The 14,830-nt window shown below is 43.1% G+C and overlaps 1 protein-coding gene across 1 annotated transcript in view; it reads right to left on the minus strand.

Moving 5' to 3' along the window:
- MYO1D (myosin ID) overlaps nt 1–14,830 on the minus strand; it is a 283,903-nt gene that overhangs the window by 66,249 nt on the left and 202,824 nt on the right. The window contains exon 21 of the mRNA XM_080678530.1: nt 14,413–14,567. Within this exon, the coding sequence (XP_080534656.1) occupies nt 14,413–14,567 (155 nt within the window). The remainder of the gene's footprint in view (nt 1–14,412; nt 14,568–14,830) is intronic.

Consider the following 14,830-nt stretch of genomic DNA (forward strand, 5'->3'; position numbering starts at 1 on the left):
CACCACCCCACCTACCGGGTGCTCCGGCCAGAAGAGAATCCTCTCCTCCCATCTCACCCCATCCAAGTCCCGTCGTTGCTTCCTCCAGAATATATTCTCGCCATCTCCAGTGCGAGATGCCAGTGCAAGTCCTCCCCTCTCTTTCCAGGACCAGCCACTCCCGTTCTGCGAGAGAATCCATCCACTACAAAATGGCCAGAGGGACTTTTCTGAAGTAGAAACGTTCTGAAGGATTGATCAGATCACGTCACTCCCCTTGTTAATAGATGGTCGCTCACTGCAACCCCTGGACCATTGCCCACAGGCCTTGAATGATCTATCCCTCACTTCCATTCTCCTACATCCTCCCCCTCATTCGCTCTGCTCCAGCTGGACCAGTCCCTATCTTTTGACTGTCACAGCTAATTCCTGTTTTAGGGCCTTTGCTCCTCTGCTGGGAAACACCCCAGATCTTTTCCTTTTTCTCAACCTTCGAATCCTAACCGAAGTGTCACGCCCTCTGAGAGGTCTCCCACGCGAGCAGAACAGCCTCCTGCCCTGTACGCTCCATCATGTTATCCTATTTTATCTTCTCCATCACACTCTAGGCATCACCTTACTTATGTGTATGTGTCACCGGGCACCTCCTTTCCAGAATGTGAGCACTGAGTGCTATTTTGTGCCCGGCCCATATCCCCATCGCCTGGAACAGTGCCTGGAACATAGGAGGCATTAAAAACAACACCGACTATTATCAACTCAGTGTTCTGTAACATGAGTAAGGCTTCTACGCTTTGACTAAGATTAACGCCAAAAGTCGGAAATAAAGCAGTGTTTTATTACTGCAACCATGTAATTATTATTCACTACTTAAATATATTCTCTCTTGAGTGCTTCCCACCTCCAGGAATTTACAATGACCTTTTCTCTATCATGGTCTAGTTTTTAAAGGATAGAATAAAACTCCTTGAGTTTCCCAGGTACCATTCACTGAAACCCTCTATCTTCTTGCTCTGATCTGGACTGACTGCTCCCTAAGTCTGTGTCACAAATTTTATTTTCCTCCTGATTTATATCTACTATCTCTTGGCTCTCATATCTTCCTCTTTCTTTTACCTTAGTCTGCAGGAATATATTTCCAGAAAACTACCTAGGAAAAGGTATATGAAAAGTCTCTGTTTGTCTGATTTGTAGAGAGAGAGTAAGGGAGGGGGATAGAGAGATAGAAACACCGATGAGAGAGGCATCATCAGTCAGCTGCCTCCTGCACAGCCCCTACTAAGGATTCAGCCTGCAACCGAGGTATGTGCCCTTGACCAGAATCGAACCTGGGACCCTTCAGTCTGCAGGCTGATGCTCTAGCTACAGAGCCAAACCAGCTAGAGTGCTTATTACTTTTTTTTTTAACGTCACACTTGATTGACACTTTGGCTGGGTGAAGAATTATAGGTTGACAATACTTTCTGCTCAGTGCTTTAAAGACAATTTTCCATTGTCGTTTGGCATCTAGTATCAGTGAAGAGCATTCACGTACATGCACACTTTTAGGTATACTCTCAATCTCAATGGGGCTTTCCATGAAAGATATTTACAGTAGAGAAAAGAAGCACACAAAAATAAAAAAAATAATAAAGAGAAAGGAAGCCACAATTGTGTCAGTACTGGCCAAGACTACTCAGGTTGATGCATACAAGAAGAAATTTTGGAAAGCTAGCTTACTTAAATTAACTGAATTAGGTTCAATTGTAGTATGTTGAGTAAAGAAATTCAATGTTATTTATCCCAAACACAGTGTTTCTACAAATTCTTCTCTTAATCGGGCTCAGTATTTTTTTGCAAGGCTTTTCCTAATAATTTCCTTAGCTAACCTCTTATTCACAGCACTCCACAGTTCACCTTCATGGTTCTCAGCACAACTGTAATTGCTTCTCACTGTCTATTTGTAAACTCTGTATGGTAACAGGGGGCAGTGTCTTGCTCACAGCTGTCTCTCTGGCATCTGGCTTGTACAGAAGTCCTGGCACTTTTGAGTTGGGGCTCACTCTATGGGTTGAGGAAATGAAAGCAAAGGCATACAAAGGTGAGGTACAGTTGAACCCCTCTGAGTGTCAAGAAGTAGATCCCTGTTTAGTTTTTTAGGCTTCCAGTCCTAACAGAAAGACCATGGCTTTCAGAGATCATGAGTTTTGGAGCCAGAGAACTTGGGTTTGAATCTGATTCTACTCTGTCACTGATTAGCTATGCGATGGGGAAAATCATTGATAGGTTCTGCATCCCAATTTCTTCATCTCATTTCTTGTAAAATGGATGTAAGAATGTCTACTTTGTGGTAGAGTGACTTTGAAGATTAAAGCAGATAATTTATGTAAATAAATGGACAAACAGTAGGATTTTGAAAGTAGTTATTAATAATAAAAGCACTAAAAGGTAGATATCTAATTAAACCTAAAGCACTACTTTTTTTTTTTTTAAATATTTTTTAAATATATTTTATTGATATTTCACAGAGAGGAATGGAGAGGGATAGAGAGCTAGAAACATCGATGAGAGAGAAACATCGATCAGCTGCCTCCTGCACACCTTCCACTGAGGATGTGCCCGCAACCAAGGTACATGCCCCTGACCGGAATCGAACCCGGGACCCTTCAGTCCGCAGGCCGACGCTCTGTCCACTGAGCCAAACCGGTTTTGGCTAAAGCACTACTTTTGATGGGGAAAAGAATCCAGAAATTATATCCCAATTTGCATGATGAAAATATTCTACAGTAAAAGTGAGAAAATTAACCATTTTCCAAATCTGAGGCTCCTTGAGGTCCAGGTATGTCCTTCCTACCGCCTGCAGTTGGTTCCACCACCACCACCTTCGACTGACCTTGCTACACAGCTCAATCCATTAAAAAATCATTAGGTAGGGGCCTCAAGCTACCGTCTTACATCCAATTTCTTCTGTGTCCTTTTACTCACTGATGAAAAATTTGAATGACTAAAATAGAAATTAATAAGGTTTTACTAGAAGTTTTACATTTATTCTACATTTTGTTTGGTTAAATAACATCAAATATACATGTGGTGTGATAACATACAGCAAGGAAAGGGACTTCTGGGGTGACTTATAGACGCCAATCTTGTTATTTTAGCCCCATGGAATGCAGTGAGTTCCTGCTGTGGGGGGGGGGGGGGCAGCTCCCTTTTTCCCTTATGCCATGGCCTTCCCTCACCATCCCCTCTGGGGTGGCTTCTCCTAACTTTGTTTTGCCTCCATTATCTTGTAAGGATTCCTGTTGCTTTTTCTTTGGCACTTGCCTGGATGACCCCCCTTCAGAGAAATGAGAGCTAGACGGAGGGTCAGGAAACAATTCCCCCTACAGACGCCAGAATTCCCAGGACCTCCAGTGGCAGTCAGTCCACAGTGTTCGGCATGCCCAGGGCAGTGGAAAAGAAAACAGGGCTTTTTACAAGGAAGGCTCCTTTTTCCACAGGAAAGGTTAACATCAAGGGAGCCTGTTCTGTTTTGGTTTGTGGTCAATCAATGCCCTCCTCTGAGAGACAGTGACAACAGCAGGGGAGCCGGAACCAGGCAGACAGGAACCGCAAAGCCACAAAAAGCCTTACATTTGGTTCCTTTTTACCTACTAAAGGGAATCCACTAATAGAATCTGGGAACAAAACTGCAATAAATTTAGCTCACTGCTGGGGAGATCAGGGGCAAGTCAGGTGGAAGGAGAGGAAGCATGTCAAAGCATTTATCTTCCCCAATGTGCAAGACAAAGAACACCCCAGAACTGACAAGCTTGCTGCTCCGCCCTATTTGCTATTAACGGATGGCAAGGTTTTTTTTTTTTTTTTTTTGTTTTTTTAAAAAATATATTTTTATTGATTTCAGAGAGGAAGGGAGAGGGAGAGAGAGAGAAACATCAATGATGAGAGAGAATCATTGATTGGCTGCCCCCTGCATGGCCCCTACTGGGGATCGAGCCCGAAACCCGGGCATGTGCCCTTCACCAGAATTTAACCTGGGACCCTTCAGTCCACTAAAGTTTGGCTCAGTGGATAGGCTGATGCTCTAGCCACTGAGCCAAACTGGCTAGGGCCAGATGGCAAGTTTTAAAAACCATGAGGATTTATATTTAAAGGAACCTGGGTCTCCTGACCTTCTTATGCCTCCACCCAGGGTGGAAGCAACAAAGGACGGCACATTTAGGAACATGCATTAAAGTCACCAGCTAAAGCCTTCCGAGGACAACTGTGACTTCCTAACTCTCATCTTTTATAAAAGGAAGGTGAAAAAGTTTTCTAAAGAGCACAAAACCCTAAAGAAAACCCTGTACTATGTATCAAGAACACCTCACGCACTGCTCTGGATAAGAAAACGACCTCAATTGGACTGAAGGATATGAGGGGTAGTCCCTGTGCCTATGAAATGTGCTTCTGTGAATTGATATTCAGATTTTCTAGATCTGATGAACATCAGCTCTGATTTGTGACTGACTCTCTTTTAAAAAAGGTCACGTGACTTAGACTAGAGACAAGGTGGAGGGGCTAACAATTAATCGCTGTTTGTCAGGAGCCCAGATGTTTAGTTTTATGCCTTTCCTTCTGCTGCAGGTATTCTCTCAGGCTTGAGTTCTGCTTTTCTGAACGGACGGCTACCACTGATCTAACCACAATGCTGACTTTATTTCCCAAGGATTCACAGTCCAGTCACAAAGCAGTGAGTATGACTTAGCTCCCACTAGTGACAGCTGGAAAGAGAGTCCAAGTAAGAATCCAAACAGATGGAACCTTCAAGAATCAGAAACCAGTTTCAAAGAGACCCTAGAGTTAGCAAATAGTGTCGGGTTTGGTTCTGGTCAAGGGCCCATGCCCGGGTTGCGGGCTCAATCCCCAGTGGGGGGCATGTAGGAGGCAGCCAATCAATGGTTCTCTCTCATCACTGATGTTCTATCTTTCTCTCTCCCTTCATCTCTGAAATCAATTAAAAAAAAAAAAAAGAATGCTTAGGTTTACGAAACAGAGCAAATGGTTGGCAGAAATTGTATATAAGAACGTAACAGAATATGGCTTCTATAAACCAAGTTACTTGGCAAAAAATATTTCCCTTTGCCCTGGTTGGTGTGGCTCAGTGGGTAGGGCGCTGCCCCATGCATTGAAAGGTTGCCAGTTCAATTCCCGGTCAGGGCACATGCCTGGATTTTAGGCTCGGCTCAATCCCTGGTAGGGGGTGTGCTGGAGGCAGCAGATAGATGTTTCACTCTTTTTTTAAAAAAATATATTTTATTGACTCTTTACAGAGAGGAAGGAAGAAGGATAGATAGTCAGAAACATCTATGAGAGAGAAACATTGATCAGCTGCCTCCTGCACACCTCCTACTGGGATGTGCCCGCAACCAAGTTACATGCCATGCCCTTGACCGGAATCGAACCCGGGACCCTTCAGTCCACAGGCCGACGCTCTATCCACTGAGCCAAACCGGTTTCGGCAGATGTTTCACTCTTATATCGATGTTTCTCTCTCCTTCTCACTCTCTCCCTTCCTCTAACAAAATCAATATCCTCAGGTGAGGATTAAACAACAAAAACAACAACAACAGTGCTTAGAATGAGTGATGGCTCTTTCTGGGACAAGTAGAGGTGGTGGACAGAATCTTGGTCTTGTGCAATTTTATCTGTCGAGTCTCATCTAATTTCTAATCTCCACCCCTCTTTTTCTCTGAAACTCAACCCATTCACTCCTCACACCCCACACTGTGGATCAAGCCCACAACACAGGCTTGTGCCCTGACCAGAAATCGAACTGTGATCTCCTGGTTCACAGGTTGACGCTCAACCACTGAGCCATGCCGGCCGGGCTCGACAGACATTCTTAAACTCTATCATATCAGTTCTATTTTATGTAATACCAACTGTGTCATTGCTACACTTTAAGGTTGATTTATATTCTTTAATATCTTTATGCAAATCATTGAACATTTTAATTTCTCAACCAGCCCCTTTTCATCTCGGTCTGTCATGTGGTCTTCAGTATTCCTCTACGCTTCCTTGAATTTTATTCAGAATGCAGACAGCTTCTACAATGTGGATTTCCTGTGATAGTCCCTTTCAGAAATGGGATTTTCTTTTCCTTTTAAGTCTACAGCCTGCACCTTTCTCACTGCTACTTTTTTTTCTTTCTAGGCCTCATAATTAAGGAGACGTCTCTTCAGTCCCGGGGTTCTCGCACAAAAGGGGCGCGTGGATTGTTCTGGGTTTCTTCTTACAGTCCACCTCTTTGTAGTTAGAATCCATTTCTCAGCTTTCAACCTGGAGAGCTGGCTCAGGAGCAAAGCCTGTAGTTGTGGTTTTGAAGCCTTTTACTTATTATGAAACTGCTGATCTGAGAAGTCCCTATATCTTGCTTCCTTGCCAGCTTAATGACAAGGAGAGTCTGGAATTATTTCTAGTTCTTTAGTTGTTAAAAAAAAAAAAAAAAAAGGAAATGAAAAACTGCAACCCCTAGCATACAACATACCCAGGGCTCTTCAAGTCTATAGCTCTTGTAGCGGCTGATTTAATATCTTAAAATACCAATTCACTTCTGTCCCTAGATATATTACATCAACACAAGACGAGGTATTCATAAAGGGGAGGAAACTGTAGAAGAGTTCTTTCATGCAGAAGGAGTCCTGAATTACTACTGTCTTTTGGGGGGGCAAGATGCACATTATCAGAGGGGAAGGACTGGAAGTATTCCCCGGCCAGTGGGCCCCATGGGCCGGCTTCGGTATTCTACCATTGTCCACTGAGAGCTTTCCGAGTGCCTGCCACTGACCTGAACACTATGGAAACTACAGTGAACAACAGAAATAAAGTCCTTGCTAAGATGGGGCTTATATTCCAGTTGGAACATATGTGATAAAGAAACCAACAGGTAAGGGTGCAGCGTCAGACAGAGCTGAGAGCCATGTGGGAACGGGAAGCAGGGCAGAGGGCAGGGAGTGCTGGGCGGGAACGGCTATGCTCTCCAGGACGTTTAGGGACAGCCTGATGAGGTGACCTGTGAGCGGAGGTGAAGGACATCCTCTCAGGGGACTTCTGCCTGAGTAACATTTCTGCTTCCATCTCTATGAAAACGTGGCACTTCTTTCTGTGTTTTTTTTTTTTTTTTAATAAATCTTTATTGTTCAGATTATTACAGGTGTTCCTCTTTTTTTCCCCCCATAGCTCCCCTCCACCTGATTCCCCACCCCACCCCATGCCCTTACCCCCCGCCACTGTCTTCATCCATAGGTGTAAGATTTTTGTCCAATCTCTTCCCGCACCCCTCAAACCCCTTTCCCCCTGATAATTGTCAGTCCACTCCCTTTCTATGCCCCTGATTCTATTATATTCACCAGTCCATTCTGTTCATCAGATTTTTTATTCACTTGATTTTTAGATTCACTGGTTGGTAGGTATGTATTTGTTGTCATTTTGTTGTTCATAATTTTTATCTTTACCTTTTTCTTCTTCTTCCTCTTCTTAAAGAATACCCTTCAGCATTTCATGTAATCCTGGTTTGGTGGTGATGAACTCCTTTAGCTTTTTCTTATCTGTGAAGCTCTTTATCTGACCTTCAATTCTGAATGATAGCTTTGCTGGGTAATCTTGGTTGTAGGTTCTTGCTCTTCATCACTTTGAATATTTCTTGCCACTCCCTTCTGGCCTGCATAGTTTCTGTTGAGAAATCAGCTGACAGTCGTATGGGTACTCCTTTGTGGGTAACTAACTGTTTTTCTCTTGCTGCTTTCAAGATTCTCTGTCTTTTGCCCTTGGCATTTTAATTATGATGTGTCTTGGTGTGGTCCTCTTTGGATTCCTCTTGTTTGGGGTTCTCTGCGCTTCCTGGACTTGTAAGTCTATTTCTTTCACCAGGTAGGGAAAGTTTTCTGTCATTATTTCTTCTAATAAGTTTTCAATATTTTGTTCTCTCTCTTCTTCTGGCACCCCAAAAATTCGGATGTTGGTACGCTTAAAGTTGTCCCAGAGGCTCCTTACACTATCTTTGTATTTTTGGATTCTTTTTTCTTTTTGTTTTTCTGGTTGGGTGTTTTTTGTTTCATCATATTTCAGATCTTTGGTTTGATTCTTGGGGTACGTTGATCTACAGTTGAGTTTCTGTATATTCTCTATTTCAGACAGTGTATGCTTAATTTCTGACTGGTCCTTTTCCATTTTTTTGGCATTCTCATTAAGGTCCTTGAAGGTCTCACTAAGCTCCTCGGAGGTCTCATTAAGTTTCTCGGTGGTTTTTAGAAGATTCTTGAGTAACCTTATAAATGTGGTTTTGAACTCTATGTCCAGTAGTTTGCTTTCCTCCATTTCTTTCATTCATGACATGTTTCTTTGTCTCTGCATTTTGCTGCTTCCCTGTGTCGATGGAGTGGTTTTCTGTGGTAGTTGACCAGTGGTACAGCCTATCACCTGAGGTGGACACTCTTGGTACACCCCTTTGTGGGCTGAGTGCAAAGTCTTGGTGTAGTTAAGCCTTGATTGCTGTTGGTACACTGGGAGGAATTGACCGCCAGGCCAATTGGCTGTGAGGACCCGCTGTGTCTATAATGGAAGAACTGCTGTGCTGGAGACATGCTTATGGGGCAGGACTTGCTTCAGTGGGGCTTTGGTGCTCACTGAGTCTGCCTCTTGAATGTGTCACTTATGGATGCGAGTAGTTAAAATCTGGTGTCGTCTCACACTGACCACTAGATACACTAGCTTCTGGATCTCCAATGGGGTGCAGGTCAGCTACTGTCTGAGGCCACCCAGCAGGAGCTACAGCGAGAACTACAGTTTTCTCCTCTTTGCTTGGGGTTTGGAGGTTTTGCAGCTGTCTTACCAGAGCTGCAGGTTGTTAGATTAAGCTACGATAGGGCAGACCATTTATATGCAAAAGCTGCTGGGTGGAGCTTGGGTAGGTTTGTAGATTGTGCGGGGTGGGGTCTCAGGGAGTCACTAGGCTAGGGCGTGGCAAACAGCAATGGCTGCCAGTCAGCTGTTTCTGCATCTCCGCGTTTCCAAGTCCTCCCGTCCTGCACCCCAGCGCAGTAAACAATGATTGCTGCGCGCACATCTGCAAGAAAGCCACCCTCACTTTCCAACCCGATGACAGGCAGTCCAGCTTCTCCCCGTAGGAGTTTGGGTCCCCAGCTTCTCCCCAGAGACTGGAGTTCAGAGTAATCGGGAGCTTGTCTCCCTTCGGGTTGAAAGAAGCAGCGCACCCAGTCGCCTGCCGCTAGCCCAATTCGCGCGCCTCCATACCTCAGCTTTTCAGCGTTTGTGCACGTCTCAATGCTCTTTTCTCTTTCCTTCTAGTTGTAGAACTTCCATTCAGCCAGCTTTCCCGTGGTTCTGGGTGATAGACGTTTTGTCTTTTAGTTGTAGTTTTGAAATTGTTGTGCGAGGCAGCAGTTTAGGTGTTTACCTATGCCGCCATCTTGGTTCGCCCTGCTTCTTTCTGTGTTTTCATGTGTATCTCTACAGAGGAGGGTGAACTGCTGTCACCATAAATCAGATGCCTTCAAAAATTGCAATTTTAGCCCAGCTGGTGTGGCTCAATGGTTAATCATTGATCTATGAACCAGAAGATCATGGTTTGATTCCTGGTCAGGGCACATGCCTGGGTTGTGGGCTCGATCCCCAGTGTGGGGCGTGCAGGAGGCAGCCGAGCAATGATTCTCTCTCATCATTGATGTTTCTCTCCTTCTCCCTTCCTCTCTGAAATCAATAAAAATATATTTAAAAAAAGAAAAAAAATTGTAATTTTAAATGGTCTAAATACCCCATTAAGGAGATGGACCATAATTTAATGAACCAAACCTCTACCGTTGGCTGCCTACATTATTTTCAGCCTATCCTTATTTTACTTCTATATCTTCAGCTGGAATTTAAACTATGATTAGTAGCCAGGCATTCAAGGAGAGCAGTTTGGGACTACAGATCGAGGGCTGTGGAAACCTGCATTCAGGGCCAGGGCCAGAGGAGCGGAGACCCACATGGTGGTGGCAGTGCTGGCGGGGGGGGGGGGGGGGGGGAATAGGGGAGAGGAGGGCAGGAGTAGAGGCCTTTGGGAGGTGCCTCCCTCCTCTGCTGGCCGGGAGGCCTCTTCTCCCCTGACCTCTGTATTCTCCCGGCTGCAACCAATGGCCGGCTTATTGATCTGCGTCTACCCGTGAGTTAAAAAGAACATTAGCAAAATATAACAGAGAAAAAGGTCAAGTGTTCAGTTAAACTCAGTAAAGGCGCTCCTTTAATTAAGCAGATAGTCAGGAGACTGCATACGAAAAACAAGAAGCAGATGGCACTGACTTCTGGCTTTCCTCCACAGACACAGAACAGGAAAAATAAGTTCCAATGCCCGAGACTGGGGCTGTGCTGAGGTTTCCAGCACCCAGACAGGCAAATGCCTGGGCAGCTGCAGAAGGCAGATGGGTCCTTTGACAGCCGAATATCGCAACGTTTCTGGTGACGCCCTCGTTAGGGCAGCCAGTGTCAGCCCATCTGGTTGCTGGTGGGCAGGAACGCTCATTACCAGCAGGTAGTCACTGCTGGGATGCCATACAAAAGTCAAGCCAGCCATTCCAGAACCTCTGCAAAGCACGCTGGCCCGGCAAACCGCTGGCCCGACCCCCCCGCCGGGAAGGAAACCCACTCGGCTCCGCGTGCCGTGTACAATGGGACCATACAGAATAGTGATATTCCGGGAGGCTTTCCTTGGCTTTATATCAAGGTATTCGAGTGCCATGCGACGGATCATTCAGTTAGAAAGCGCTTTTGTTCTTTGCTGCTTTTCTAAACAGGAAAGGAAAATAACCGTGACTTTAAAGCCACCAATAATATGCCGCAAAACTAGCTGCCATTTGTTTATTGTTGAAATGAAAAAAAATTTCGATAAGTAACATATATTTACTGCCAAACACTTACAGTGAAAAATAAATAAATCTCTCTCCTACCTCTTTGTCCCAGCACCCCATCTCCCCAATCCCTCTCCAGAGACAAACATTGTTACCCATTTCCAGCATATTTTTCCAGAAATAATGTATAATATTCACAATCATATGTGTGTCCCAAAATGTGTATACATACTTGTAATAATTATAAAGGCAGTATTTATTAAAATACATTTCATTTTCAAAATGTAATAGAATCAGTTGTTAAAGTGCATATATGTATTTTTGGGACACTACACACACACACACACACACACACACACACACTCTATTAATATATTTGTGTGTGTATACATACACACACAAGTACATACCCTTATTGTTATATTTAAAACAAACGAAGGCATATCAAAGGCTCTGAGAATTACTGCAGTAAAGAAGCCTGTTTAAATTCATTAACATATCCTAAATGTGTTTACTTATTAGAAGTATTAAATTTTATCTAATAGTATTTTTGTCTTTTTTTGAGAACTATTATATATGCATAGATTAATACACCTTTCTAATGGATAGCCACCCTTATATTCTTAGAGTACAGCCTCACTGGTCATGATACATTATTCTTTTAAAAAAATCTCAGATCCAATTTTTGGGCATTTTATTTAGGATTTTAAAAAAATCTCTGTACTGACATGAGATTGGACTACAATTTTCTTTTCTTGTATTATCTTTACCTGTTTTGGATCTAGTGTTGTGCTGGTCTAAACTCGTTTCCAAACTTTTTACTTCTCTTCTCTCTGAAACTTGGCAGGAATATCGCTCATAGACTTTATGTCCTAATCCTTGTCTTTTATAATTTTTCAAGACAGTGACTCCTTTTCACATCTAGTCTCTCAATAGCATGTTTTATTTTGAGCCCTTTCCTCGTAACTTCTAACTACAGAAGTTCTCGGAATGTACTTTAAGGAAATTACCTGAAAGATAAAGGATTAATCTGAAATTAAATCCATCTCACTTTTAGATTTCCATAATTAACCCACAGATAAATATGATTCTGTGCCACCTCCTTACGCTTGTAAAACACAATCTGTTTCTTGAAGTCAAACCAATGATATGATAGTTGACAATAAAGGAAAGTAGAAAAGAAATCAAGTTAACCTTTCCTCAAGAAGAAGTCACTAGCAAGTTGATGACTCTAACCCTAAGTCAAAATGCCAAGCCTGAATTTTCTGGGGGCAGGAAAGAGGGTTTTGATCTCTTATTGGTACTTGACCTCTTAATTCACAGGTCAAAAACCTATATATATATAAAAGGCTAATATGCAAAGTGTCCCCTTGGGAGTTCGATCACTTGCTATGACATGCACTGACCACCAGGGGGCGGCACAGAACATGGTGGCGGCAACCAGTGGCGGTGGTGGGGCGCTGACGGAGCCAGGGAAAGAGGAGGCAGGGAACCTGATCAGCCCGATCACAGGCCAGGCCTAGGGAACCTACCCGTGCACGAAACTATAAAAAAATCAAACAACTCAACAGCCTTTTCTTTCTTCCATATATAACTTTTAAAGACACTCAAAACTCTTACATATACAGGGCGGGGCAAAAGTAGGTTAACAGTAGTGAGTACAGAGTTTTCTTGTATTGTTATTTAATAACTTATTTTTTGTTGTTAAAAATATTTTTATTGATTTTTTTACTGAGAGGAAGGGAGAGGGACAGAGAGTTAGAAACATCAATCAGCTGCCTCCTGCACACCCCCCACTGGGGATGTGCCCGCAACCAAGGTACATGCCCTTGACCAGAATCGAACCTGGGACCCTTCAGTCCGCAGGCTGACGCTCTATCCACTGAGCCAAACCAGTTAGGGCTAATAACTTATGAATTATTGTTTTATTTTCCAAATGAACAACTGTAAACCTGCTTTTGCCCCCCTCCCCCCCCGTATTAAAGATTTGAGGGAATGCAACTAGAAACACATCTGAGAATGCATATGCTGAGGAAAGGAAGCAATGATGGATTCAAGGACCAGATTCACATGTAACATGAGAGGCATGTAACAGGGGTTGGGATTTGCTAAACAAGATCCAGATTGAGCAAAAATACTTCAATTTCCCAGGCAAAACTATTTATTAGTACAGGCATCCAAATTAAAATCCCTTTAATTGTCCATCTTTTGCCATAACTAAATATTAGGAGGAAAATAAGCCTACTTATTTGAGTTATAAATTTTATTGTAGAGATGCCTTCTCCATCCTAAACTCTTCAGTATTCCCCTTAGCTTTATAACTATTTGGCAGATGAAAGGGAGTTTTTCAAAGGTCCATATGTTAATTATTATTTTTTGATATTGCCTTAGATTCTTATTTTTCCCCCAGATAATCATTAAATATTATTTTAATCATAGCATTAAGAAGCATTTAACTATAAGATACTTAAAGATCTACTTTGATCTAGAATACAAGGTTTGATGACAAAAGAAACGGTCTTTGCAGCCCACTTCTAAAATTATACTCCATACATTTACCAACAAAGTTAATAGAGTAGAATCAGACGTGTGGACATTGGATTGTAAATATGCCTTTGTTTAGACAAAGAAGTCATGTCTAAACCTAAAGAATGAACAGTCCTCATAAGGAATACTCGGTTCCTTCTGGCAACTTAGGAAATGTCGTTTAGGAGGAAAAGGAACGGGACATTGGGCTCATGTCTCAGTCGCTGAGCTTTGAGGAGCGGCCTCCCAGCATCAGGGTGGTGGGGAGGCAGAGACAGGCGGCCACCGTGGGAAGAACATCTGACTTTGGAGTCAGCAAAACACCCACCCTAAATACCCCATGGCCTCCTCTGGGGAGAAAAACACCTCTACAACAACTCCAATGAAGAACCAGACAACATCACGCCCCTGCTTAAAATTACCCCTTCACTGGTCCCCATCACCCTCAGGATTGGCTCTCTGTTTCTATTTCTCACATCATTGTCAACACACACACACACACACACACACACACACACACACACACACACACGTACCCCAGATACATCGACGTTTTACTACAAAGTTCTCAGAAGATGCCATGTTCCATCACAACGCCACGTTTCTGTCGAGGTTGCTGCGTCTCTCAGGAATTCCTTTAGCTGTCATGGACCTACATGTCACTCTAAACCTACCTTCTAATTGGCTTATATTCACAGTAGACATACCCGATGATCGTATTTGGGGTAAGCGAGAAGCTGTGACAAAAAGTCGTTTTTCTATCTTTTTTGATTTCATTACATTTGGATTGGCAGTGACGAATTCACCATTAGGGAACCCTCTGGTTGTTGGTAGAACCGGAGGATGGAAAAGTAAAGATCATTCCTATTCTCGAAACTAAGCCTGGATGCTCATTGTGCCTTCTGGGAAACAGGTGATTTAAGTGGTCTTTATGAAGGAAAAGAGCTCTGTACACTAACACTGGCACACAAGTTCAGTGAGAGTCATGATTAAAGAGTTCACATGTTTGAAACTTGTCATAGTTACAAAAATCCAATGTTACCTCTTGAAATGATTCACCAGGACTCCAACAAGTTCTCCAATTCGGTTCTCGTGGGTCGGCTGCTTGCTGAAGAGGCAGACGATGAGGTCCTTGTTGTCTTTCGTGTGGAACACCACAAGCTGGTCCTTTCCATTGGAGACACTCAGGCCAGTCAACTGCAAAGAGACACACAGAAAACGATTAGGTTGGTTCTCAAAGGAATACATTTAAGATACATCCTGTAATTTAATAATACATTTTTTGGTCAGTATCCCGGATAACTTTTTGTCAAGTTTCATGGAACAAGCAGATGGAAGGCAATAATAAAGAATGAAAGTTAATAAAATTGAAAACAGAAAAATAGGGAAAAAACCCAACAAAACAAAGAGCTGATTCTTTCAAAAGATCAATAAAACTGCTAAACCTCTAGTCTGGAAGG

This window comes from Plecotus auritus (genome assembly GCF_963455305.1).
Source record: "Plecotus auritus genome assembly, chromosome: 7".
Taxonomy (NCBI): Eukaryota; Metazoa; Chordata; class Mammalia; order Chiroptera; family Vespertilionidae; genus Plecotus; species Plecotus auritus.